The sequence below is a fragment of the Scardinius erythrophthalmus genome (genome assembly GCF_964197995.2).
Source record: "Scardinius erythrophthalmus genome assembly, chromosome: 25".
NCBI lineage: Eukaryota > Metazoa > Chordata > Actinopteri > Cypriniformes > Leuciscidae > Scardinius > Scardinius erythrophthalmus.
Genome location: NC_138245.1, coordinates 30,488,915 through 30,515,155, shown reverse-complemented (window position 1 = coordinate 30,515,155; position 26,241 = coordinate 30,488,915). Strand labels below are relative to the sequence as shown.

General features: G+C 36.4%; 1 protein-coding gene across 1 annotated transcript in view; it reads right to left on the bottom strand.

Annotated features, from left to right (window-relative positions):
* Nucleotides 1–836: 836 nt before the first annotated feature.
* LOC308685634 (CLIP-associating protein 1-B) overlaps nt 837–26,241 on the bottom strand; it is a 72,695-nt gene continuing 47,290 nt past the window's right edge. Inside the window, exons 27-41 of the mRNA XM_081357553.1 lie at nt 24,809–24,872; nt 22,930–23,093; nt 22,748–22,826; nt 21,708–21,851; nt 21,506–21,601; nt 19,469–19,615; nt 16,348–16,460; nt 11,344–11,491; nt 9,342–9,549; nt 9,205–9,261; nt 7,727–7,917; nt 6,881–7,009; nt 5,253–5,459; nt 5,055–5,171; nt 837–3,281 (exon numbers count right to left, since the gene is read on the bottom strand). Coding sequence (XP_081213679.1) covers nt 3,195–3,281; nt 5,055–5,171; nt 5,253–5,459; nt 6,881–7,009; nt 7,727–7,917; nt 9,205–9,261; nt 9,342–9,549; nt 11,344–11,491; nt 16,348–16,460; nt 19,469–19,615; nt 21,506–21,601; nt 21,708–21,851; nt 22,748–22,826; nt 22,930–23,093; nt 24,809–24,872 — 1,951 coding nt within the window. The 3' untranslated portion in view covers nt 837–3,194. The remainder of the gene's footprint in view (nt 3,282–5,054; nt 5,172–5,252; nt 5,460–6,880; nt 7,010–7,726; nt 7,918–9,204; nt 9,262–9,341; nt 9,550–11,343; nt 11,492–16,347; nt 16,461–19,468; nt 19,616–21,505; nt 21,602–21,707; nt 21,852–22,747; nt 22,827–22,929; nt 23,094–24,808; nt 24,873–26,241) is intronic.

Sequence of the window (26,241 nt, the reverse complement as noted above, 5' to 3'; positions counted from 1 at the left end):
CGTCTTGCTTCGTGTGTTTCACTGTATGTGCAGAAGGACAAGTTTCGAGATTTAACTTAAATTATAAAAATTAGGTGTTGAGTCTCAAAGCCTTTCAAGAACATGCTCAGGTCATATTCCACCCCAAAATCAACATTTAATTCAGCATAAAGAAATTAATTCTGTTTTAGGATCAGAGTTTTGGCACATTTAAGATCAAATTTTGTGAAATTCAAATGCAAAACATTCCAGGATATTGATAATTTATCACATTTAAGATCAGATTCTTCCATTCAAATTCATTGCATTCAAATTTGCAAAATGCAAAAGCAAAACATACTGATAATTTAAAATATAAATATATTTGTAGTGATGATTTTAGAAAAAATTAATGGTCTAAAACATGCTTATATGGTTTCAAAATATTTATTTTGCTTTTGTGGTAGGCTAATTTATGATTTGGACATGCTATTAAAAGTCAGCTTTTAAAATTGACACATCAGATCAAATTGAAATAAATTACATTATCACTTAAATCCTTACAAAAAGTAATAGTAAAACTCATAAATCAAGTAAACTCGGGCTGTTCTGTCGTGAATGAATCTGCTCTGACCAAACATCTGTCAATCAAAAAAACAATCCCTGACTGATGTGATTAAAAGAGAAAAATTTGTCGACGGATCTGAATGAGCATCAGCATTAAACCTGCAGTGACTGATCTGAAAATCAAGATTAATAACCTCAATATCAACACCTGGATAAATATTTAAAGATCACAATCAGCAAGTATTAATGTCACAATAATCCCACGTGATTCCAGACGACTAAAATAAAACTCACTCAGACACACACGTGGAAAACTCAGGTTTCGTTTATCTAGAGCAAATAGTTTACAGATAGCAAATTCTACACAGGTGAAAGTTAACAAAAACAGTTCATATATACAGCTGCCATAAAGCACAACGTGTGAAATAAATACAGACATGATATTAAACATGAGCATCTAAACTGAAGGCATGCGCAGCATGTGAAGCTCTATGTCTGAGTCTACTGGCATTAGCAAAGCGTTTATGCAAAACTCCCTTCAGTAAATGAGCTTTCAAGAAGCAGGAACATCAGAGTTGGTGATTTACAACTTTACAACACTGAGTTGCTTATCGTACTGAATTAAAGATTCTAGCAGGTCCGTATGTAGTTCACTATAACGTATTTACAATCTGAACATTTGATTCTCTTACCAGCATTAATGAAGTGAACAGTAGTGACGTCTGTGTAGTGAAGGACACAGTTCATGTGTATTGATTGCCAGAGTCCAGAAATCTTCGAACTCAGGGTGCGTTTACACGACAACGATGTACTAAAAATGGAAATGTTTTTCCGAATGCTATCGTTTAAAAAAAAAAGTGCATTCTGATTTTCAGGCCCCCAAATGCCATTGTCGTGTAAATGAACGGCCAAAATGCATAAAAAGTTTTATGTTTTTAGTTGAAAACTGTGTCATGTAAACATGTTTAAAATTTAAATGTTAAAACTTAATTTTTTTTGCGTTTGGACGTTTATTTATACGACAATGGCGTTTTTGGGGTCCTGAAAATGCTAACTTCTGAAAACGGGTTTCAAAGTGCAAGGTTTTGAAAACGATAGCGTTATTGTCTGTGCATATCTATGAGTCTATAGGGGCGCAGTTTCTTTACAAAGTGACAGCGCCATCTACTGGCCAAACAGCAGAATACAGCGTTTTTAGTCGCTGGATTGTTTCGGCAACGTTGTCGTCTGTGCGCGAAAAACGCAAAGGAAAGACTTTTCCGTTTTTAGTGCATCGTTGGTGTGTAAACGTACCCTAAATCATATTACCTTCATTTTCTATTTTTATATACTAAATGAATAAATTGCAACAAATACTAGAAGGATTACAGATGATTCACTCCACAAAATCACCAGTTTCTTGTGTGGAATGTTCTTTGGGATTTCTAACAAGAGCGGATAATATTATGTGACTTTCTTTTCATGGTAAGGCGCTTAAATTCAAATCAAAGAAGGAAAAACGAATGAAATCTAAAGTTAAACGTTCAGCAAAAGCACAGAGTGATTCATTTAAGCACCAAGATTTAAAACCGTTTACAAAAAGACTAGCAGAGCACTTTAAACGGCCGAACAGGCACAAACCGTCCTAAACCAGAAAACTGCAAATCGACTACTAGTAAAAATCCAATTTGGATCATTTTTTTCGTTAAAATTATTGCTCTAAAACTTCAAATACGCTTATACATTGTTTGATATCACAGCATGTCAATAATCCTGCAACTCATTTAGTGTTTTTAAGTGGAAACTTTCATTTTAAGCAGCTAAACCTGATCCAGTTTGGTTTTAGATCATCTGTTTGATTTCTAAATGAACATTGAGGGAGATTCTAATACTTTCTGGTAATTGTTCCCATCTGAGATTATCAAATTGTATGTTTTGACATCAATGTGGTCCTTAAATCACAAAAGGAGAACTTTAGTTAAAGGAGAACTCCCTGTTAGTGTTAAAATAATCATGGTCCTCCTAAAATATCTTAATGCTAACAGTTTATTTTAGATCACTGGGATGTGCAACGCTGGAATGAGAGATTTCAAACTAAATTTGCTCTTTTACAATCAGACTTTGAGCAAAACCTCTTCACCTGTTGGCCAGACATGAAACAAATACTGTACAAATACAATCTCTGTTCTTGCATATTTTCAGATGCCCCAAAAAAAATGACACTCATCACTAAAAAAGCGTTCTAGGGAACAGCAGCAGAGTTAAAGACGTGAAACTACAACGGACGCCCTCACGAGGAGGTTTGAAACACGACTCCTGATTGGCCGATTGGACAGAACTTTTAGTGTGCTTTGAATATGAGGAAGTTAAACGCCACTGCAAAAATGTAACGGTAAAAGGTAATAAAGCATTAGAGAATAACAGCCCTCGCAACAGTTCTCTCACACACACACACACACACACTCACTATGTTGGTAACAGATGTTCGTTCAAGCACGAACGCAACCAATCACAAACCCCAACAGGCTGCGGTTAAAGTCGTGTAAGTGGTTGCACCTGTTAAATGAATCATGTGCCCTTTAATAAAGCAAATGTGCACCTAAACAAGATCTACTCGCACGACGGACCAAATGTGCAAAGTCTTTCGAGAGAGTTTGAGGACGGGCCTGTAAGAAAGAGCTGGAAACTGTTCAGCTGTGGGACGAGACGTCTGAGGAGCTGCTGCTGTTGCTGTTGGTGGTTTGAGCTCGTTTGATGTACAGATTCAGTAACTTCATCTGTAGAGACAAAACAACACCTCAGACACACGGACACAGTGTGCTGCCTATCTAGACAGTGTTATACGGGACCACAGGTGCTGAAAACTGTTAAACGCAGGAGCATTAGAGGGTTATTATCGTTAAAACTAAAACCATTTAAAAAAATGCATTACTAGAAATAAAATATAATTTATTATATTTTAGCTAGTTGCCAAAGCAAGATTTCAAATGTTTGTTTAGCTTAAAGCTGCAGTCCACAGTTTTTCCTCTTTGTCGCCATCTCTGTTCGAAATCTGCAATTGCAGTTATTCGCGGAATTATCAACTTTACGTGCGTTGTGCCTCGGCACGGCACAGCGCGGATGAATCCAATCATTTGCCGCCGGTGTGGATACTGGCATTCGCAATCACAGATTCTACTTTTTGGAAGTATGACCAACATAAGAATTTTCAACGGAAATTGTCGTCTGAACAAGTAACGTCCACTTTTGTTCTGAGCAACTAAGGGGGAAAAAGCATTGCAGTCAATCGCGCTGATTAAATCTAACGATCGCTCATCATATCACGTCAAACCGTGCAAATTATATTTTGTTCTCAAATTGTTAATGTTAACAACATCAGCATTGCGTGAATACATTTAATGCACTTCCGATCTTTATCCTTGTTTCCGCATGGGCCGATTGCAGTCTCTCTTTTTCTCCGAAGTCTTTCGCGTTTTACAGCGGGTGAATCTCCTGGTGATCATCGTTTGAACCTTTCTGGATCCGCCATCAAATTGATAAGTTTAATTATATCAAGTGCTGTGAGAAAAGGCTATAGACATCCTCACACTCATCGCCGACTAGCTGAGACTCTTCTGTATGTGGACAGGTGTGACGTAATGACGCAAAGACATGCTCGAATTTCCCTTGGAAATCCACCAGAACCAGTGGAGTTAAAAACATTATTACAAGCTTACCGGTTTGAATCGAGCTACGGCAAGCAGAGAGTGTTGAACACTGGCTGGTTATGTACTTGCTCAAAAAATTATTTTGGATAATTTTTAACCCAAAAAAGCTACGGACTGCAGCTTTAAGTTGAAGATGAATTACTAAAATAATTAATACTAAAAATTATATAGACAGCAAAAAAACAATAAAACAGCATCATACAGTACTGTTCAAGTTTGGGGTCAGTAAAATTGTAAAAAAAAATGTAAAATAAATTAATACTTTTATTCAACAAGAATGCATTCAATTGATCAATAGTGACCGACTGTAAAGAAATGTATAATGCTACAAAAAATAAAATGTCTACTGTATGTCAAATAAATCCTGATCTTTTGATCTTAAAAAAAGTATCAGTTTCCACAAAAATATGAAGCTGCAAAAACTGTTTTCAACATTGATAATAATCAGAAATGTTTCTTGAGCAGAAAATCATCATATTAGAGTGATTTCTGAAGGATCATGTGACACTGAAGACTGGAGTAATGATGCTGAAAATTCAGCTTTGATCAAAGGAATAAATTACACTTTACTGTATATTCACATAGAAAACATTTATTTTAAACTGTAATAATATTTCACATTTTTTACTGTATTTTTGATCAAATAAATGCAGCATTGATGAGCAGAAGAGACTTATTCAAAAACATTAAAAAACGTATTCCAGACTTTGGAACGGTACAGCAACCACCCAAAATCCACTCAAGATGGTAGACAAAATATATTTAAAAAATATTTAAACCTAGACCTATATACGTGTTGTTAAACATGAAACCTTGTATATGAATATATTGATGACCTCTGACCTTGCTGCCGGTCAGCTGCTGTAGATGAGGCTTCAGATCTTCACCGATGATTGAGTAAATGGCCACCAAACAAAACACACTGGCCTTGCGTACACTGCTCTCGGTGTTATCATAACCCTGAAACACACACACACACACACAGGTTCATCTCGCTGTCTGTCTCTGCATCAATGTGTGTGTGTGTGTGTGTGTTTATACCTGTAACAGTCCTGGGATAATGTCATGCAGAAGCTGAACAAGGGAATCCTGGGGAATCCGCTCGATTACTTTGGTCTGCATCTTAATGGCGGCGAGGTTGATGGGATAGTCGGCCGTCTGGACGATGGGACACAGAACTTTGATGCACTGCTCGGGGTGGATTGATCCGGCCAGCGTGGAGGCCGTTTCTTCTGCGGCCCGAACGACCTGTGGAGAACATTAAAACATTAAACACACGACCTTCAGACGACCTCCTCCTCTGATGATGTCAGAGCTGCGCTTCTGAGCCATTCTGACCTCAAGCCTCTCACTGTCCACAACAATATATCAAGTTCATGTAGGCTAAGATGTTTCCTCTGGTACATCTACTGTAATGACACGTTTTTGTCATCAAAGTTTTGATAATCAACTACATTTCAGGATTAATATAGTTACATTAGACCATAAATCATTTTTTCCCCCTTACTTATAAAATAAATGTTTAAAAATAAATTGTCTCATTGTCCAGTTCATGTAGTTTAATATGTTTCCTCTGTGTTTTCCTGTGTTTATATTTTCTGTTTTCCTATGTTATATCAGGGTTAATATAGTTACATAAGACCATAAAGTAAAATAAACATTTTACTTATAAAATAAATGTTAACTGAAATTACTAAAATTTCTATATGTTTTAAAACAGATTTTTTTTAACAATACAGACATATAGAGAAAAATAATAATAATAATAATAATAATAATAAAAAATAAAAAAAATAATCATAACAAAATGACAAAAAAATTAACTAAACTCAAAGTGAAACAAAAAATATATAAAAATAAAAATTAATTAAAAATAATAATAAAAATTATAATATTATCTCAGTGATACTAAAATAAATATGTTTAATATATTAAACCATATAGTAAGTAAAATTATTATAAAATTTCAGAAGTTCCAGAAGTTTTAAGGGTTCCTAGACTTTTTAGCCAATGAATTTGCATGACTTTTCTGGTTGATCATAATTTACAGATTTTGTATATATTTATAATAAAATATTTCTTGCTCAATTTTTACCTAATAGAATATTTTTTAGCATAACTAGAAAAATGTATATTCTTAATAAAAAATGTTCAAGATTTGATATATATAAATCACACGTTTGAGGCCAGTGTTGTTTTACTATCATTGATATACTATTATATTTTTTGTTAATATTTGGATTGAGATTATTTTTATATTTTAATTTTAGTTAAAATTTGAGTAATTTTTCTTTCTTTTTTTCTTTTTTATATTTAGTTTTTAGTTTATTTAGTTTGTTATTTTAGTTTTAGTTTAGTTTGTAATTTTGTTATTTATTTGACTTAAACTAAATGAAAATGAGAAAAGTTGCCTTGCCAACTAGCTGAAATTAAAAAAAGTTATTTTATATTTCATTTTATTTCAGGTAATATTTATTTTATCACAATAATTTTTTTTCATGGTTTTAGTTAATAATGATAAAAATAAATAATAAATAGCCATCCTCATAGATCATATATGGGAATCCTGGTTCTCCAAAGATAAAGTGAGTTATTGAGGGGGTGATTTTGAGTTTTTTGTACTTTATTTAATGCTTGTTTTGTCGTCTTTAAGGCTCTGTCTCGCTCACCTCTTTATGACAGTCTTTATGGGCCTCCAGTGTTTTCATGATGGTGAGTTCTGCATAGTTCTTGAAGCGCGCTGGCTGGCCTCGCATGATCTCCTTCAGGACACGCAGCGCCAGCGCTCGGATGGTGTGCTGTGGACACACACATCATCATCTGTTCGTTCTGTTGCGCATCTGGGGTGTGTTTCCCGTATAACGCCGTAACTCGATGCTTCTCTACTATACTGAAGAAATCAACTAGCTCACGACTGTTTCCCGAAACCGTATTGTCACAAATTGGTCTTTCAACCTCGTTGATTAATGATGTCACACCGGTGTTTGGAGTGATAACTTCTTTTAATGAAACTGTTAGAGATTGAATTAATGCTAGATGTTTTGCTATAAATTATGGACATTTTTCGAATATTTCTCAGTTATTTTGCTTTATTTCCAGATTCAATCATAGGCTCGTTCTTACGCACTAGAGCTCGTTCGCACATGCGCACTCTTCAAAAACGACGCTTTAAATCTCTTGACAAACTCAAAGACGTAAATGACATTTGTATGTATTCTAAATAAAAGACACAGGTTGCACTGAATGTCATCTTGCTTATTTTGCTCAAGATAAGGATTTATTAAGTCCACATGTCATGCAATCTAGAAACTCTTCTTCAGTTTCTTCTTCTTGTCGTTCAGACACACAACTCTGCGATGCTTTTTGCGAATGTTCGTTAGAACGATGGTTTCGGGAAACACCGACTCGTTGAACTGCTGATAACGAGGGAACTTGCGACCATAGTTGGCTAACGAAGCTTTCGGGAAACACACCCCTGTATGAGTGTGTGTGAAGAAGACGAGCGTGTCTCTCACATCTTTATCTCCCAGCGTCTCCAGCAGCAGCAGAAGCATGGTCTTAAAGTGCTCCTCCCACAAGGCCAGACTGTCGTCCCGCGTGACCTTCAGCAGCTCCAGCAGGGCGGCCCGCCTCTCCTCCACGCGCTCGCTGTGATTGGACAGCTCCTTCAGCAGGTCACCAACCACCTCCAGGGGCTGCCCGGGTCCTGACCAATGAGAGTCCACGACAATAAACACACAGTGACCTGCGTTCAGCCCCGACAAAAAGTTGCAAAACGTTTGTTTTTAACGGAAACGGCGGTGCGTTGAACGCCCTGTTCTGATGACGCGAGAGTTGCAACTACGGCAGCTGAGAAGGCCATTCTTTATGTTCTTTTTGAAGAATTTTCAGATCCTGATTAAATCGGTATACGTAAATAGGTGTTTAATAATGCAAAATATGCTCGATTTTGCAGGGTAATAAAAGCACAATTAGAATGGAAACGCCACTTTTAAGACTGACCATTTTCCGTTTTAGGTCATAATGCCTTTTGAATGGGAGTGAATGGGGCACGACTATGATAGCATCAAAATCACTATTTTTAAAACACTAAGAAGGCTCGACACAACATGAAACTGTGCTGGAAGTATCACCAGGGGCTCTACACATGAACTCCAGCACTGAGAACATTGTTTGTGTACACAAAGTTTACTAAAAAGAAAGGTTTTGTACGACTCACTTCATCAGTTAGTGTTTCCGGTGGCTGGAGTTTTGTCAGTCAAAAGTAGTCGATCTCCGAATGCAACATAATGAACTGAGTCCATATGAGGAAATGTCATGGACTTGTAATTTCAATGAAAAGCATGATAACTTAGACACCTATTATTATTATTTAAACAGATATTGCCATGAGCAAAGTGTCTAAGTTATCATGCTTTTCATTGACAAAACTCCAGCCACCGGAAACACTAACTGATAAAGTGAGTCGTACAAAACCTTTCTTTTCAGTAAACTCTGTGTACACAAACAATGTTCTCAATGCTGGAGTTCATGTGTAGAGCACCTGGTGATACTTCCAGCACAGTTTCATGTTGTGTCGAGCCTTCTTAGTGTTTTAAAAATAGTGATTTTGATGCTATCATAGAAGTGCCCCATGCACTCCCATTCAAAAGGGATTTTGACCGAAAACCAAAATACGGTCAATCTTAAAAGTGGCGTTTCCATTTTAATTATGCTTTTACACGAAAGTTTGCCTCGGGTAGATTAACAAAAAGAGCCTAGGTTCAATTTTGACGAGTTACCCTTTAAGAGATCAAATTATTGACTACAAGGGGGACTTTAAATATGTTATCCAATTCATCTGGGGTGTGTTGCCTTGAGGCCCGAAATATGTGAATTATCCGTTAAAGAACCTCAGAGCTCATGGTAAATCTGTTCTGGCATGTTTATACATTATCTAGAGAGATATTAAATGAGATTTTGATTTACGGCAGCGGACTTGTGCTCTTCATACCTGCAGAAAACCCTTTGGGATGCATGATCTTGTTCTCTCCACCGTCCTGCTGATGACCTGAAAGAAGAACCCAAAGACGTTGGTCTGTTTCTGTGAACATCATGAAGAGATTCTCCAGTAGATGTTTGTTCGTTTACCCTCTCGGATCTGCTCCCCGTCGTCGAACACGGCGAGCGCTCCCTTCTCGTAGGCGCTGATGTCGCTGTAGTTGTAGGGGTTGTACTCGCGTGTCCACGGGCCGCTGAACGATCGAGGGGACGGTGTGTTTAATAATGACGTCTTGTTGTCCAGTGCCGTCCGGCCTCCTTCCAGACGAGGATCCACACCAGGCGACGCCACACCGGTCTGAATGAGAAACATGGTTATTTCACTTCAACCCACTGAGTGATTATAACATCTAAACTTTTTTTTTTTATTGCTAAAGTCCCCCTGTAGTCAACAACTGTATCTCTTTAAACTCATCTTTGGTCACCAAAATGACATATTTAGACGTTTTTCTTCAAAAAATTTCTTCATGTCTTAAAATAGCTTGAATGTAACTCGACACCCTCGCCTCATTTAGTATACGCGGTTCTATGAATATGCAAATGAGCCCCGTCTCCACTCACTCACTCAGCTCAGAGATCCACTAGTTGACGATCACACGTTGATCTGATTGGTTACAAGGTAGCTTTAAGGAGAAAATACTCAGCAATGGTGTTGACTTATGAATTTACTTATAGTTTGTCTTAAAGCATATTAAAAAACAGGGGTGTGCGATATATATCATCTGTGATAATATCGTAATTGTTGTTTTAACGATGTGCAATTTGACATTATCGCCTATCCCTCACACACACCCAGAGAGTGCATGCAAACTCTACGTGATGTAGTCTTGTAGATTAGATTAGTGTGGGTGCGCATCTAGAGTGATTTAGTCTTTATGATCATTTAGTATTATTTAGCAAATGTTTTTCTCCAAATATCAGCATGATAAAAAATGTGATTTTGATTTTATTCAAGTTTAATAAACAAGAAGTTAATATTCTGTGACTTACCTTGTAGACACCATATTGCCTATTTTTGCTCTATTTCGCCAACGAAAATAGTTAAAAACAAAGCCACACACGGCGGTGTTTCCTTACTGAGTGAATCAGCTTTTTGAACGAATCAGTTGACTAGGATAGATTAAGAGAGTCAAATGTTTCTTTTCTTGAACGAATCAGACGTTTGAATGAGTCGGTTGAATCTCAACGATTCGCTTATTAACAGTGACTTGCTGCCACCTACTGGTGGTTTCAATTTCACATTTAAAGTGTCTTTTCTTGTTTTAAATCATTTTAAATATCAATATTCAATATTGCAAAGATGAATTTTGTAGATACTGATTTCATTTGATTGGTAACAACTGAATTTGATTAAATGTATGAAATTGACACAAAAGATGATGCATGCATATGATTAGGTTTAAAAAATGGCTTTATAAAAGCAAAAACGCCCATATTAGGTAAAAATCAATTGAAACATACTGGAAAAAATAATTTCTGTCAATGCTGTGAACTGACCACCACACAGAGTATGAAGAATATCAATAACTTTAGGAGTCAGCTGTCCACGACAGTCCTAAACCTGCCAAAGTACCAACACAATAAACACACTCAGCAATATATCACCTAATAATCGTTCTCGAGAAAATCCCAGAAAATATCGAGATATAATGGTTTGTCAATATCGCACACCCCTACACCACATAGACATATAAACAACATTAAAAGCTGGATTTTCACCACAGGGGGACTGCACATTTGATGTAGTTGCTTTTTCATAATGGTCACATTGTTTATGTTTTGAGAGTTGCTGAAACTTATTATAAACAATGAAGCGATTGCTGGTTGCGAGGTACAAGCTGCTAACATGAACAGTTTTTCAGCTTCAGGCAAAACTAAATTAACCTCCGTCCCAGCGGAGCAACAGATTGAATACAATCTCAAGAACAGTAGAGCGTTGGTGCTTGCAACGCCAAGGTCATGGGTTCGATTCCCAGGGAAAGCAAGAACTGATAAGAATGTAAATGTGTGCCTTGAAATGCAATGTAAGTCGTTTTGGATAAAAGTGTCTGCCAAATGCATGAATGTAAATCTCACAGGCGGTCGTACTCACCGGATCTTCCCTCTTGCCGTCACGTTTGATGGGCTCGAGGATTTCTTCCTGACTGCGGAAACTGAAGCTCTGGATGGCTTCGGTTACGCCTCTCAACGAGCTGAAGATCTCCTCTGAGTTCATGTTCTCAGTGTCGTACTCCAGCATACTGTAAACACAAAGAGGTGTGACTCCATACACACTGATTTCAGCAAATGACACACACAGGACGGCACACAGACGAGATGAAAAGTGACGCATCTTAAATGTTTCATATGGACAGACTGACGCTTGACAAACTTCTGCATTCGCCACGAGTCCCATGAAGCAAAGCGGCGGAAACAAAACAAATCGGGTGGATGAGAGACAGAGAGACGTCACAAAAGTGATGAAAATGTGGGACAGATTCTCACTTCGCTCAAATTTTCGGGATTTTTACTCTTAAGACAAGACACTACAGGGGAATAGTGTAAAAATTTAACTAACGGACACAGTACATTAAGACAATTATTTTCTTTTCTGAAATGTTGTTTAAATATGCAAATGAGGCAGCATCTAATCAGAAACCTGAACTGATTGGATGATGAGCCATGTTTGAGTTTGTTGACATGGTTTTTACACTCTTTTTATTACTCCATAAATCAGAAAATACTGCCAACAGACAGAAAAAACAGACATTTTTACCATGTTTTAGGAATAAAGTGTTATCTGTAATAAATACAGATACTGTAAAGTTTGGTGTGTGTACCCTAGTGAAAATAAATATACTAAAATGTATTTGAAATATGCTAAGTACACTACAAACACTTTTACATATTTATGTGCTTAATATAAATACCTTGCAATTGTACTTTTGGTATACTAAATTTGTATGCTTAAAGTAAATTGGAACAACTAATTTTGTACTTAATGCACTTTAGTTATCCAGAAATAGTGCTGAGGTTCAACTAAAGATATACTGAAGGATATATGATTGTGCTAAAGAAGAAATAATGCAAGGTACTCTTTAAATATCCTGTATTTAAAGACTAATAGTGACATTAAACACATTTTAGGCTTAATATAAAGAAATGTATATCACTAAGTCTGAATCGATAGTCAGTAAATATGTTAATGGATTTGCAGTATACTTAGTATGAAATAAATGTATTTAAAAAAAAAAAATCACTAGGGTAAAGCGGCTGAAGTGGAGATTTCTGACTTTAAAGACATGTATTGTGATCGAAATCTACAGATGAAAACTTAAACATGTACACTTAAATGTGTATTTGGGATGTTTTCTTTCCACTAGTCTGAAGGAAGAATGGAAGCAAAATAGGCCAAAACCTCAAAATTGACCAGTGCATGAGAAAACAATGATTTTGCCTGAAGCGTCGCGCCTTAAAGGGTTAGTTCACCCGAAAATACTCATTACTCACCCTCATGTTGTCTTCGGAACATTAAGATATTTTTGATTAAATCTGAGAGCTGTCTCACTCCTTCATAGGCTTCTAGGTTATTGAAACTTGCCGGCCCAGAAAGTTAGTAAAGACAATGTTAAAATAGTCCAAGCTCAACCTTAAGTTTATCAAGCGACGAGAATACTTTTTGTGAGCCTACGTTCACTACATGAACTCACTCTCAGGCCCACACAGAAGAACATGAAGAGTTGAATAAAGTCATTATTTTTGTTTGTTTTTTGTGGACAAAAAGTATCCACATTATTCCTGCGCCCCATGACGCTTTGTGCGAATTATGGGTGTAACTTCCGTTAAGCTGTAAACAATCAGTGAAAGGCTCGCTCTATGAACGCAATACGGTAATAAAGTGTCACAACGAGATGACATTAAATCTACTCACCCTTCAACTATTGCATATTAAAAGGAAATTTAAAAGTGTAAAAGCATCAACAAGGTATTTCAACAGACCAAATAATCCCAAAAGCGCGTAATATGTAGTAATCTGTATTATGTAACTTATGTTGCCTTAATAAAAAATTTTCATCAACTTCAGCATTGCGTGATACTATTTCAAAGTGATTTCCGTCATTTTGACAGATTATGAATTGCATTTTCCTGTGAAAACAAACCTGGAAAGAGACGTGAGGATTTGAGGGGAATAACGAGAGATTCTTCGTGCATTCCAGTGAATTATTAATGGAATATATCGTAAATTAAATTCGGGAGAACAGACCACAAATGTGCAGTATATGTTGTCCTTTTATACTTTTACAGCGGATTGCAAAGGGAAAAAGAAAATAATCACGAGGAAAAGAAAAGAGCTCTTGCCATAGATATTCTTGTTATAACATGTCACGTTAAAATACCAAGTATAACGTTATTCTCATGATGTCTGAAAATAAATCATGAAGGAAAATTGATAGCTCAGCTTTATTTGTAGGGCAACCTTATGATTTGAAATGATTCGTTTCAGCCTTTTTGAATGCAAGTTCCCCAAAACCGGAAGTGCCGCCCATAATTCAAAACTCAGTAAGGTCGTCAGGAATAAAGGTGGATTCTTGTCGCTTGATAAACTTAAGGTTGAGCCACTGTAGTCACTTGGACTATTTTAACGATGTCTTTACTAACTTTCTGGGATGGCAGATATCGATGACCTAGAAGCCTGTGGAGGAGTGAGACAGCTCTCAGATTTAATCAAAAATATGTTAGTTTGTGTTCCGGAGATGAACGAAAGTCTTACAGGGTTGGAACAACATGAGGGTGAGCAATAACTGACAGAATTTTCATTTTTGGGTGAACTAACCCTTTAAAAAGAACGTTCTGGGTTCAAATAAACCCGAAACAATCCTTTAAATGTCATGCATTGAGTTTGATTTATTAGACTACCAATCCAATGAAAAGATGGACAAGTATGTAGGAGAACCGAAGTCCTGACGCCCGGGCCGAGGTGTGTTACCTGGGCGAATACGCCCTCCGATGAGCCCGGAGAGGGGGGGTGGTGGGGCCGGGGTGGGGGGGAGGGAGAGGAGAAGAGGCCTTTGAGCTCCAGCCCCATAAACGACTGGGCCGAGAGGAAGAGGAGGATGAAGAGAGAGCAGGGAGGATAGAGACAAAGAGGAAAGATAGCGTGAAAGACGCGACCGTGTTCTGAGCAAACATGACTAGGGTTGGGAATCGAAAACTGATTATGGTCAGGAATCGGATACTTGTTATAAAATTAAAATTTTGATTCCTCTGTGAGCATTTCAATATGACTTAAATTAAATAGGACGAAATTCCAACAATAAAAGTGAAATTTAAACGAGTCTTTAAGAGTCATTGAATCATTCACTCAAACCGATTTAAAAAAATGTGTTTTTAATGAATTAAATATTTTTTAAATAGATCGCAGCAATTAACATTTTGTCAGAACCTTTAGTAAATTACATGTAATTTGTTTAGTTGTCTATGCAGAATCGTGATCTCTATTTTTAAACAATAAAATCTTGATTCTCAGTTTATCCAGAATCACGCAGCTCTGCCTGGCTAAGAATATTAAGTCGTCACATTTATTTCTATAGCGCTTTATACAATACAGATTGTTTCAAAGCAACTTCACATCAATATTGTCAAATTAATCAATTATGAAACAAATTAAATTTAAGCTATAAAGCAGTTCTACAGAAGACAATAGTGTCATTATACAGCTAAATTCAGTTTAATGTTGATTCAATTCAGTTCAATAATAGTGCCAATGTTCCCAGTGTCAGTGCAGTTATGTTAATTGTCTATTTTTTCTTAATATTAAATATATATATTAGGGGTGTAACACCGTTTCCGTACAGGGCTTTCGGTTCGGTGCACGTGTGTACCGAATGACTGAATGCAATATTTTGTGTGCGGAACATAGGTACATTTTCGTGTTTCCACACGAACATATTAAGTGGCGGAAGTCTCCGCGTTCAGCGCAAATCCCGCCCTGCAGGTGATTCTAATGTTTTTTTCCTATTAGACATTCTCTGGTTTTACCTTTTACAGTCTATGGGTTTTACCAGTGTTTTACCCGTCGTCACTGTAACCTAAACCAATGAAATAGACTGCAGGGCGAAAAAAAGCTTTTCCGCTTCGTGTGCGCCGCCGCACTCTCCGTTCCGTGGTGTGTGTGTGTGTGTGTGTGTGTGTGTGTGTGTGTCGACGACCCACTGCGCTCTCTGCTCAATGTTCGAGTCCGTGTTTGCGCTGCGCGTTCTGCTCTGTCGTTAACGGCCCAAACACTTCAATCATGTACCGATCACGCACTGGAAAAGCAAAGTCCGCTCAAATAAGGAGAAATTTCTCAGTAGTAACTAGACTTCTGTTTGCTGAGCTGGTATGTCATGCTGGCAACAATGGTAAAATGACCTGCTCTGGTCACATGCTCTGGTAATAATAGCTTTGGACTATATTTTATTTTGATAATTATTAAAAAAGTGAAAAAATTGATTATGTTGATTGATTATTGAAAAATAATAATACATTAATATATTTGTTTAATATTATTTTAATATAGGGCTATTTTCTGTTCCTGCACTGTAATCATAGTTATTTATTTATATTTTTCATTATATTTTATTATGTGATATTGGTTTGAGACTGAGAGTATTTTATTTAGTGGAGAACTTTGCAGCAGTATTTTATTTCTTATTCTTTTTTTTATTTTATATCTATTTTATTAAAAAGTGTTTAAAAAAGTGTAAACAACTTGTAAAAAAAAATTATAGTAATAAACAACCTGCAGTTTAATGTTTGCATTTCTTTCCCTTACTGTACCGAAAATAAACCGAACCGTGACTTTAAAACCGAGGTACGTACCGAACCGTGATTTTTGTGTACCGTTACACCCTTAATATATATATAAAAAAAAGTAAATTACTAAGGTAAATTGTTATTAAAATGAATGTTTTTATATATTTAAATAAATATTTAAGGTGATTTATTTAATCAAATTGTAAAAAAAAAAAAAATGTAATATTAAGAATATAATAGACTGCAGTACTCATGTAGTCCCGATGATGTCACACAACTTCACAGATGTATTATGTGTGTTATTGTGTTTTGGGTGACGTACCTGGGAGAGAGTCCTCCGTGCGAGCAGTTTGTGGGTGACGTGAGCGGGCTGGTGCGGGTCACGGGGTGTCTGGCAGGAGCGCGGGTCACGGGGCTGCTGGGAGATGCCTGAGACTAAAAAAATAATAATTATAATTCTGTATTATGCAGGCCAGACAAGTAATTTGGCGATCTCAAATTGTAAAGAAAGACTACGCGCCTGCGCACATACATATTCAAACGCTCATATCTATAGACTAAACATGTAATATGCATGTGCACGCCGTCACCGTTTTCATATGGAGGTAAAATAATGACAAATGTTTCTGAAACAAAAAATCTTGTTGAATTGCACTACTTGAAAATAATATGCATTGCATTGAGCCTGCTTGCATTTTAATGCATTGTATTTTTAGGGCTTGCATTCTTATGGGCTGAAATTCAACATATTGTATATTTAAGCTGTGAATATTTCAATTCAAAACATTTCACACACGTTTTCATTATTAAAAAATTCAATCATACATATTCACCTTTCAGATTTCACTTTCAAAATATACATTCTGTTTAAAAACACAACCTATAATATTTGACAGGCAATCGTCTGGTCCATTCTATTTCGCTTTCCACAAATTCAGTGGTTCAAATTCGACCATATTTTCACATATTCACGTTTTTGAAGTTTACACACAGATGATAACATTTTCAAACATTTTTAAAGCTTGCACCTTGGAACCAGTTTCAAGGTTTGCGTTCTCGAGCCACTAAACACTGTTGTGTGAATGAGCAGCCGGAGCGCGTTAAGGGTTTTCTGTTAGAACGATGTTGTGTTAGCGGCCGCTAAGTTAAAGGAACACTCCACTGTTTTTTGAAATAGGGCTTATTCACCTTCTTTCCTACATTTAGATAGGTGGGCAAATGCATTTTTGTCTCAGTGCATGCATTGTTTTAGTTTGACAGGGTCAGCGCTAGCTTAGCTTAGCATAATTAATGGAATCCTTTGTTGCCAGCTAGCATGTCCTGAGTAAAAGTGATATAAATTTTTTTAAAAACCCACCTAATTACTTCTTGTGTCCTGCGTATTCACAACAAGTACAAATAGCGATGCAGATTAACACTAGGCGATTTCCTATGCAGATATTGACTTGGGACTAGGCATGTGCCGGTATCAACTTTTCATGCTGCGATTAATTGATTGAGTTTTTACCACGGTATACGGTATTATCACGATATTTTAATTGCTCAAGAGAAATGAATGGATTGGTGGGGGGGATGTAGAAAAAAAACTACTAATAGTTTTTTAATAAAAACATTACAATAGTGATTGTCAAAACATTTGGTAACTAAATAGAATTTTACACAATTTTCACGATTTCAATTCTTGGGATTTCATTTCAATCTTGATTCAGTATTGACTTTTTGGATAAATATTAGGTAGGCTACAGTAGATAGACGTTAATTTTTCTCAAGAAAAAATATATCTCACATAATGCTTTAAACATACAGAGAGCCCTGTCAGCTGGTATTATTAAAGGTTAAAAATTAACTAATTAAATTAAATATAATTTGGTTTTCATTGTAATAACAATTATGACACAAGTAAAAATATAATACAAATGTAATATAGTGCACATATTGTGCAAAATACTCCTCTCTATAGCTATTTTTGTCTAGTCAACTAACGTGTTGGTCATTAAATGGCTTTCCTGAGGTAAATGTAACGTTCTGTGACATAATTGTTCACCTGCAGTTTTATTAACCTCTTTCCGTGGTTGAAAAACACTGAATGATCGATATTATGTATGAGGCATACCTTTCGGTAAGTTGTAGCCTACTGTAACTTTAAATAAAAAGTAACAGATGATCGCTTGAACTGAGGCGCTACAGTGATCTGTCAAGTCACATTTACAAGCACCAAAACAGTATTTATTGTCTGAATTTCGTAATAAAATGGACAGAACATGAGAGCTGAGAATTGTTTTCATACCATAATAACCTGCTCTGTCTAGTCTGTCGGTCTCCGTGTCCTCTTTGCTCCGCGATTTTTCTCTGCGTGAGAAACTGCATGTGGCGCGAGAGCGTTTGAAAAGTGTAAATTGCGTGAGTCTCACGCTGAATGCGTATTGACAGCTCTGCTTTTAGAAGGGGGATAAATCGTCGGCAGCGTGCCTCCTTCCGCCATGCTTCTTCTCCATGTGAGGGTTGTTTACATTAGACTAGAGTGCGCACTGCGCCGCATGCACACAGTGCTAATACATGTGGGGATTGTTTACATCAGAGCGCGCACGTGTTTCGCGCAGCATACGCAGTGTTTGTTTAAGCGGTTGATGGAAAATAAGCTAATACGCGTTCTATAAATATAAATTCTGATCTATTATTTTTCACGGTATTTTGAAGTGCCCACGATAACAATATCGTGCATTTTCATTACCGCGATTTATCGCATTACCGAATACCGGCACATGCCTACTTGGGACTATATTAGGGGGAAGCACAGGCGAAGCACTGCTACTTGGGCGCAGAGATATCACGCCCAAGTAGCAGTGCTTCGCCTGTGCTTCCCCCTAATATAGTCCTTAATATATAAATCAATATCTGCCTGGGAAATCGCCTAGTGTTAATCTGCATCACTATTCGTACTTGTTGTGAATACACAGGCCACAAGAAGTAATTAATTTTTATATCATTTTTACTCAGGACATGCTAGCTGGCAACAAAGGATTCCATTCATTATGCTAAGCTAAGCTAGCGCCGACCCTGTCAAACTAAAACAATGCATGCACTGAGTCAAAAATGCATTTGTCCACCTATCTAAATGTAGGAAAGAAAGTGAATAAGCCCTATTTCAAAAAACGGTGGAGTGTTCCTTTAATAACTAATGCAATGGAAGTGAATCAATCAAAACTAACTTTAGCTGGACAATAACTTTATTCTAGAGCTGCTGTGAAGCCTAAACAATCTGTTACTTTATTTCACATTATCTCTGTAAAGCTGATTTGAAACAGTCTGTATTGTTAAAAGCGCTGTATAAATGAAGTTGACTTGACAAATAACACAGACATGTCAGTGATCAGCCCACTATATCATGAAGACTGAAGTACAGCGATGGAGAGTAAGAGCAGTGTGTGTGTGTGTGTGTGTACCACTGTGGTGGTGTTGCTGTTGTTCTTCAGGTGGTTGTGCAGGAGTCTAGTGGCTCCGTCCTGGAAGGTTTTGGGCAGAGCGCCTAACAGCATGGTGAACTCTGGGGTGTTCAGCTCAAACAGGGCGATCAACACCATCTGAGCAGCCTGAAAACACACAAGCACTGTCATGAGGCGAACACTTCATAATGCTGCAATTTCACAAGCTCAAACCGTTTTCATTCTAATCACAAGATGCCGAATTTATGCACTGCAAAATATTTTTCTTCAGTATTTTTGTCCTGTTTTCCAGTACAAACACTCTTAAATCAAGACACTGTAAAGCAAAATGACGGGATATTATGTTTTGTTTTCTGAAATATCAAAATTAAGTGAGGGAAAAAAATCCCACATCCTTAAATTCAGTTTTTATAAACTTTATACATAACCAGGCACATTTTAAAAGACGCGTCAAGCAAGTGTTGTCTGTGATTTAGTTTTTAGTGTTGCTGTATTACACTGAGTAGCTCCGCCCACTATCAGATCTCTTCCTGCTCCACACACATGCTTATTAAACATCAAGTAATATGAGATTTTGTCACTTCACACTGTATTTTTTGCTTCAAACTCATCACACTGAGCCTGGCGAGGTGCATCTCTACAGGAATCTGCAGCGCTAATAGTGACTTGCTATAAGATTTGAGTATGCATCCCAATCGGCATTAGTGAAGGGTTGACGTCATTTTTAATCTGAAGTGAATACATGAAGGCTGTGAGGGATAGAGTTCAGATCATAAGGTCATAGATCACATTTAATGTTTTTTCTAGGTTTTTTTTTTTTTTTTGTCTGCTGGAAATCGTCTCGGGTTACGTCTGTAACCCTTGTTCCCTGAGAAAGGGAACGAGAACTGCGTCGAATGACACTTTGGGGGGAAACGGCGCTACGCTGAGGGGCGTTTCCCCCCAAAGTGTCATTCGACGCAGTTCGAGTTCCCTCGAAAGGAAACCTCAGATGTTTCACCAGTTAAACAACCAATCAATTCAAGTTAACTTAATCAGATTTATTTTAGTATTATTGATGTACTATTATAGCTTTTATTTTTTATATTTTCAGTTTTCATTTGCATTTCTAGTAATTTTGTCATTTCTATGAACTTTTGTTTTTTTTAAATAATGCTAGTTGTTTTTTTGTAAAAAAAAAAAAAAAAAATATTTTAAATAATATTTTTATTTATTTCCAGTTAATTTTTTTTACATTTTTTTTAAATGTGATTCTTATTATTTTTTTGTTTGTTAGTTTTTGTTTTTTTAAATAATACTATTTAGATTTACTTTTTTTATTTATTTCCATTTTTTGTAACTTTGTCATCTTTATTTATTGTTTTTAAAAAATAATACTATTTAGGTTTTAGATTTATTTGCATTTATTTATGCTTAAATTCTTTTGTAATTTTTTGTATTTTTTTTGTAATTTTTTAGGTTTAAATAATTTTATTTATTTCAGTTTAATTTTTTGTCATTTTGTTACGTCATTGAAATAGTTTTTTTTTAATACTATTTAGGTTTACTTTATTTTTCATTTATTTACAGTCTAATTTTTGATAATTTCATTGCATTTTTATTTTTTAATAATATTTAGGTTTATTTCTATTTATTTCCAGTTAGCAATGTTCGTGCTTCAAAACATCAAAAATGTTTTTGATAGTTTTAATTGTAGTTAGCGATAATAATCCTGCTCTGAACGTGTGCTGTATGTCTGTCCCGCACAGCCTCGTTTTCATTCATGGCATATCCACTGCCCAAGGTCAAAGGTCATTCAGATAGAGGTGTTAGTGGTGCAGAAATGAAAATGAGGAAAGACAGTTATCAGCCGCTCACAGCGTCCAGCTCACATGCTTGAACATCACCAAACATCAGAGCAAAACCATCAGCTGAAATCCTGAAAGTCATTGCAGAGAGCAGCCGTGTTAGAGAAGCCCAAAGAGAACACAATCAGGCGGCCCGCGTGACCTGGAGAGCCAGTCAGGAGGTTAAAGGTCAAGGTTCAGGGGTCGCTACCTGCTTACACCTCTCCTCCAGGTTACTCTCCCCCGGCAGGGACGCCACAGTCGAGCTCCTGCCTGACGCCTCCTCGATCGCCCAGCTATGAAGCGTCTGAGACACATCACAACTCACTTTGACAAACCAAACTTTAACTTGAGCTCGAGCAACGTCTCATCCGGACCCGAAGCGCGAGATCCTTCAGAAACAGAACACTGACCTTTCTGACGTCCGAGCTCTTCGGTTCTGTGGTCCACGTGATGATTCGGGAGACGGCCAATCGTGTCTCGCTGGAGTTCACGAAGTCTGACGGATCCATTTGTCTGGCCAAAGATTCGATGTACTTCAGGATGGCCACCTTCACCTGCTCGCACACACACACACACACACACACACACACACACGCACACACACACACGCGCACACACATACACGCACGCACATGCACACACACACACACACGCACGCACAGACACACGTGTTTATTTCAGCTACTTGTCAAAGGCAACATTTCTCATTTTAATTAAAATGATTGAAATTAAAATAAATAAAAACTATACAAGCAGTTTAAAAAACGAATAAAAATGACAAAACACTCACTAAAATGAACTAAACTTAAATGAACTAAAATTACACTGAAAATATTAAAGTAATATAAATAAATAGTGATAAAAAATAGGACCTAAATTATGCTAAAATAACATTGTTTACAATAAGGTTCCATTTGGTTAAATTAATTAACATCAACTAACAATGACAAATACTACTAAACATTTAACAATCTTAGCTAATGTTAATTTCAACATTTACTAATACATTATTAAAATCAAAAGTATCAGCTAATATTATTTACTGGACCTGATCTAATATGAACACAGAATCACCAATATTTGTTTATTTACTACATTAACTAGATTAATAAATACTGTAGCAAATGTACTGCACATTGTTAGTTAATGTGTAATACATTTGATATTTTTATGAAATAATATTATGAAAAAAAGCTTAATTATAATAAATTATGAATCATTTTCCATAATATCATTTAAATACAAATTGTATATTTAATTTCACATTTTCTTTTAACATTATTTAACCACAATTTATTATTAAAATGTTTTAATTCAAGGTGTACAGGGTGGTTTGATGGGATATTAGAGGTTATTTTTGGACGCTGGTCAGCTGGTCACATGACACAGCCATAATGAAGCAGAGCGGGGAAACACTGGGAGAAAATGAGGACATAAAGACCTGGCCAACCTTGAGGTTTGGTGTCTGCGTCTGATCAACAATAAACCGCATCAGGATGTTGAACTGCTGATCGTACGGAAACGAATCCCTGTGAAAACCAAACACAAGAAACGGACGGAACGAAGAAAATAAACAAAAACTCTAGAAATAGCATTTATATACAGAGCGAACTGAAGTGAAGGGGCTCAGACCTGGTGACGTCGAGAGCTCGCTGAACTTTGGCCTGGACGGACCCCAGAAGATCGGCCCCCATTTTCTTCAGCAACTGCGTGAGCAAAATAAACAGCCAATCCTGAAGCTCCTCTCTGTGTAACGTGATGAAGTCCACCAACGTCTCCAGGAACATGCTGAACACCTGATACACACACACACACACACATTTATAAAATGTGTTTTTATGTTGCAGACACAACTCGTTCTTTTATTTCGTCTGAACTGTTTTAATTGTTGGTTCATGTCAGATGGACGTCTGCATCCTCATCAACACAATCAGTGTGAACTAGGATTATTAAAGTTAACTAAAACTAAAACTTAACACCGTGTCCTTACAACACACGACGCGCGATAAAAGGTTATTTTCCACGTTAATCAGTGTTTGTCCTAACCAGCCGTGACGGCGACACGCGACGATTCTACTTTAGAAACTGTTTTCTAACAGTTTTATTTTATTTTATACAGTTCTATTTTTCTGCGACGTCGCGCTGGAACAACAAACACAAAGTGTGGCGATGATAATCTCAGCTACTGTTTATGTGCTTTATTTAATGTTAAAAGCGTGTAATGTGACTTTGAATATCATTTAGTGCTCGAGAGCTTTGTGGCTGTAAAAGCAACAATGGATAATTCACCTCAGATCTTGAAATTAAACAAATGGAAACAAGAATGTTCAAACTGTGAACAAACAAGTGTATTATTTGACAAAGATTGTTTTAGTAACTCAGTAGCCTATGTATTTTTAATCATGTTTAAATGGTGTAATATTTGTGAATTTTATTATGTAGCTACTTTTTTTTACATTTTCTTGCGAGTGCCGTCAAGATAATTCTCTGGTGCTGCGAGACTCCGCCCACACACTGTTCTGATTGGCTGACTCCGCCCACATGCGGTTCTGATTGGCTGACCCCGCCCACACGCGGTTCTGATTGGCTGACTCCGCCCACACGTGGTTCTGCTTGGCTGACTCCGCCCACACATGGTTCTGATTGGCTGACTCCGCCCATGCGCTGTTCTGATTGGCTGACTCCGCCCACACACTGTTCTGATAGGTTGACTCCGCCCACACGCTGTTCTAATTGGCTGTGGGTTTTGATTGACGCATCTAGTCTGGACAGACAAATTATTTGTTGCTGGAATCACATCGCGCCTGGTTAGGACACGGTGTAAGACTCCGATGTATTTCAATCGTAATCAAAGTGTGATGTAATTTCGGACAAATCAGGCCAAAACGAACACCCATTGGTCCGTGGTGATGATGTAATAGGTAGGCTCTGCCCTCTTTGATGAGAAAATCTTCTCCGGTTAATTTCCTCTGTTCTGCTTTACAGTAGAAATTGAAGTGTAATTCTAAGACAGACACTGTTTTTTCACATGTAATACTGTAATCTATTATATGAAGTTCTATATAAATAAACGTGACTTTAATAGACTGGAGTACCGAATCTCAGAGCTGGTTCAGACACATCCACATCGCTGTGATCAGATGCTTTCTGAACTGCTGTTTTCTCACCGCGGGCGTTTTTGTTGTGTTTATGTTGTTATTGAGAGGAAAAATAAACATTTATTTCCGATAATTGCCATGTCAACATTAGTTATTTTCATTTAGTTTAACTTGATGTACTAATATTTAAATAAATAAATAAATAAATAATGAAAACGGCCCTGAGGTTTTTAAAAGGTATTTGTTTACGGTATTTTAAGGTTTAAACACTTACTCTCTGATGCATCAGCCCAAACCACCAGCAGAACATACAGAAAAACAAAATTCATTAGCATTAGAAGTCACAACAAACATAAACATCTCAAGTTATTTGAGTGATGTGAATAGATGAATATGGACAGATGAAATGTCACCTTGCTGTGAGGGTCTGCAAACATCCTGGTGAAGATCTCACACAATCTCTTCAGCTCTACACGACTGAAACACAGAGACACGCTCACAGTTTACATTTATAATTCACTTTCCATATCAAAACTGAATCAAAGATATTGGTACAGGGTTATGATAGTTAACTAAAACTGTTATGTATCCCCTGGCTTTGTGTTTTGTTAATGGGACTTTTAATTTGCATTTACCCTGGTTCTGTTCCTGTTTCCTGTCTTGTTTGCCATTTTTGTATTCCTTTGTAGTTTTTCTGTTATGTATTTTCGGTGCGTAACAGAAAAACTACAAAGGACTACAAAAATGGCACAAAAATGGCAAATTAAAAGTCCCATTAACAAAACACATAAAGCCAGGGAATACGTAACAAAAAATTAGACCATAAAAACTTTTGATACTTAATAAAATCCATTACTTTATAAAATAAACTTTACCTTAAAACAAACATTTAATATAATAAATTAAAAAAAATATTTCAGCTAGTTGCCAAGGCAAGATTTCTCATTTTCATTTAGTTTCACATACCAAAATAACTAAAAAATAAAAATATAAAAAATTAATTGTTAATTAATAAATTCATTACTTTATAAAATTAACGTTACCTGCAATAAAATAAAAACCGAAACATAATTTATCTCAGCTAGTTTCCAAGGTAACATTTCTCATTTAGTTTAACATGATAAATAACTAAAACCAAAACTGAAATGAAAAAAATTATTTAAAACTATAGACATTTAAAAAAAGAAAAACTAATACAAATATGTATGTAAATTGAAAAAGTGCACCGAGATTTCAGCTAATTTAATTTTTTTAATTAAAGAATTGGTTACACAATGTTCCACTTTAGAAATCCAACTAACTATAAGTAACTCTGCAACTGCATGTCAACTAACTATGATTAGAGTATTAGTAGACTGTCTGCTTAATATCTGCTAACTCTTTATTTTGATGCTCCACAACAGACTTTCTACTGACTATAAGTAACTCTGCAACTACATGTCAACTTATTCTACTAACCTGAACCCTAACAGTCTACTAATACTCTAATGAAAGTTACTTATAGTTAGTAGAATGTCTAAAGTGTAATTACAGGGTTTGTGCAGATACTGTCAAATTAAATTCAAGGACTTTCAAGGACTTTTCAAGCACTACCTTTTTGGTTTTCAAAAACTACAATGAGAGATCTCGCTTATCAGACAATATCCTTATCATCTTTCAAATTCTAAAAAAGGATTAATATAAATAAACCAATAAAACAAAATGGTACAAATAAAGTGCAGCACATGCAATGACTGCGGTAACTTTAACAATTGAAAGGATACTATGACAAAGATATTGCTTTCCTCTTTCAAACTGATTTTCCCCCATTAATGTATGATTGACCTGAAGAAAGAAAGCTGTATCA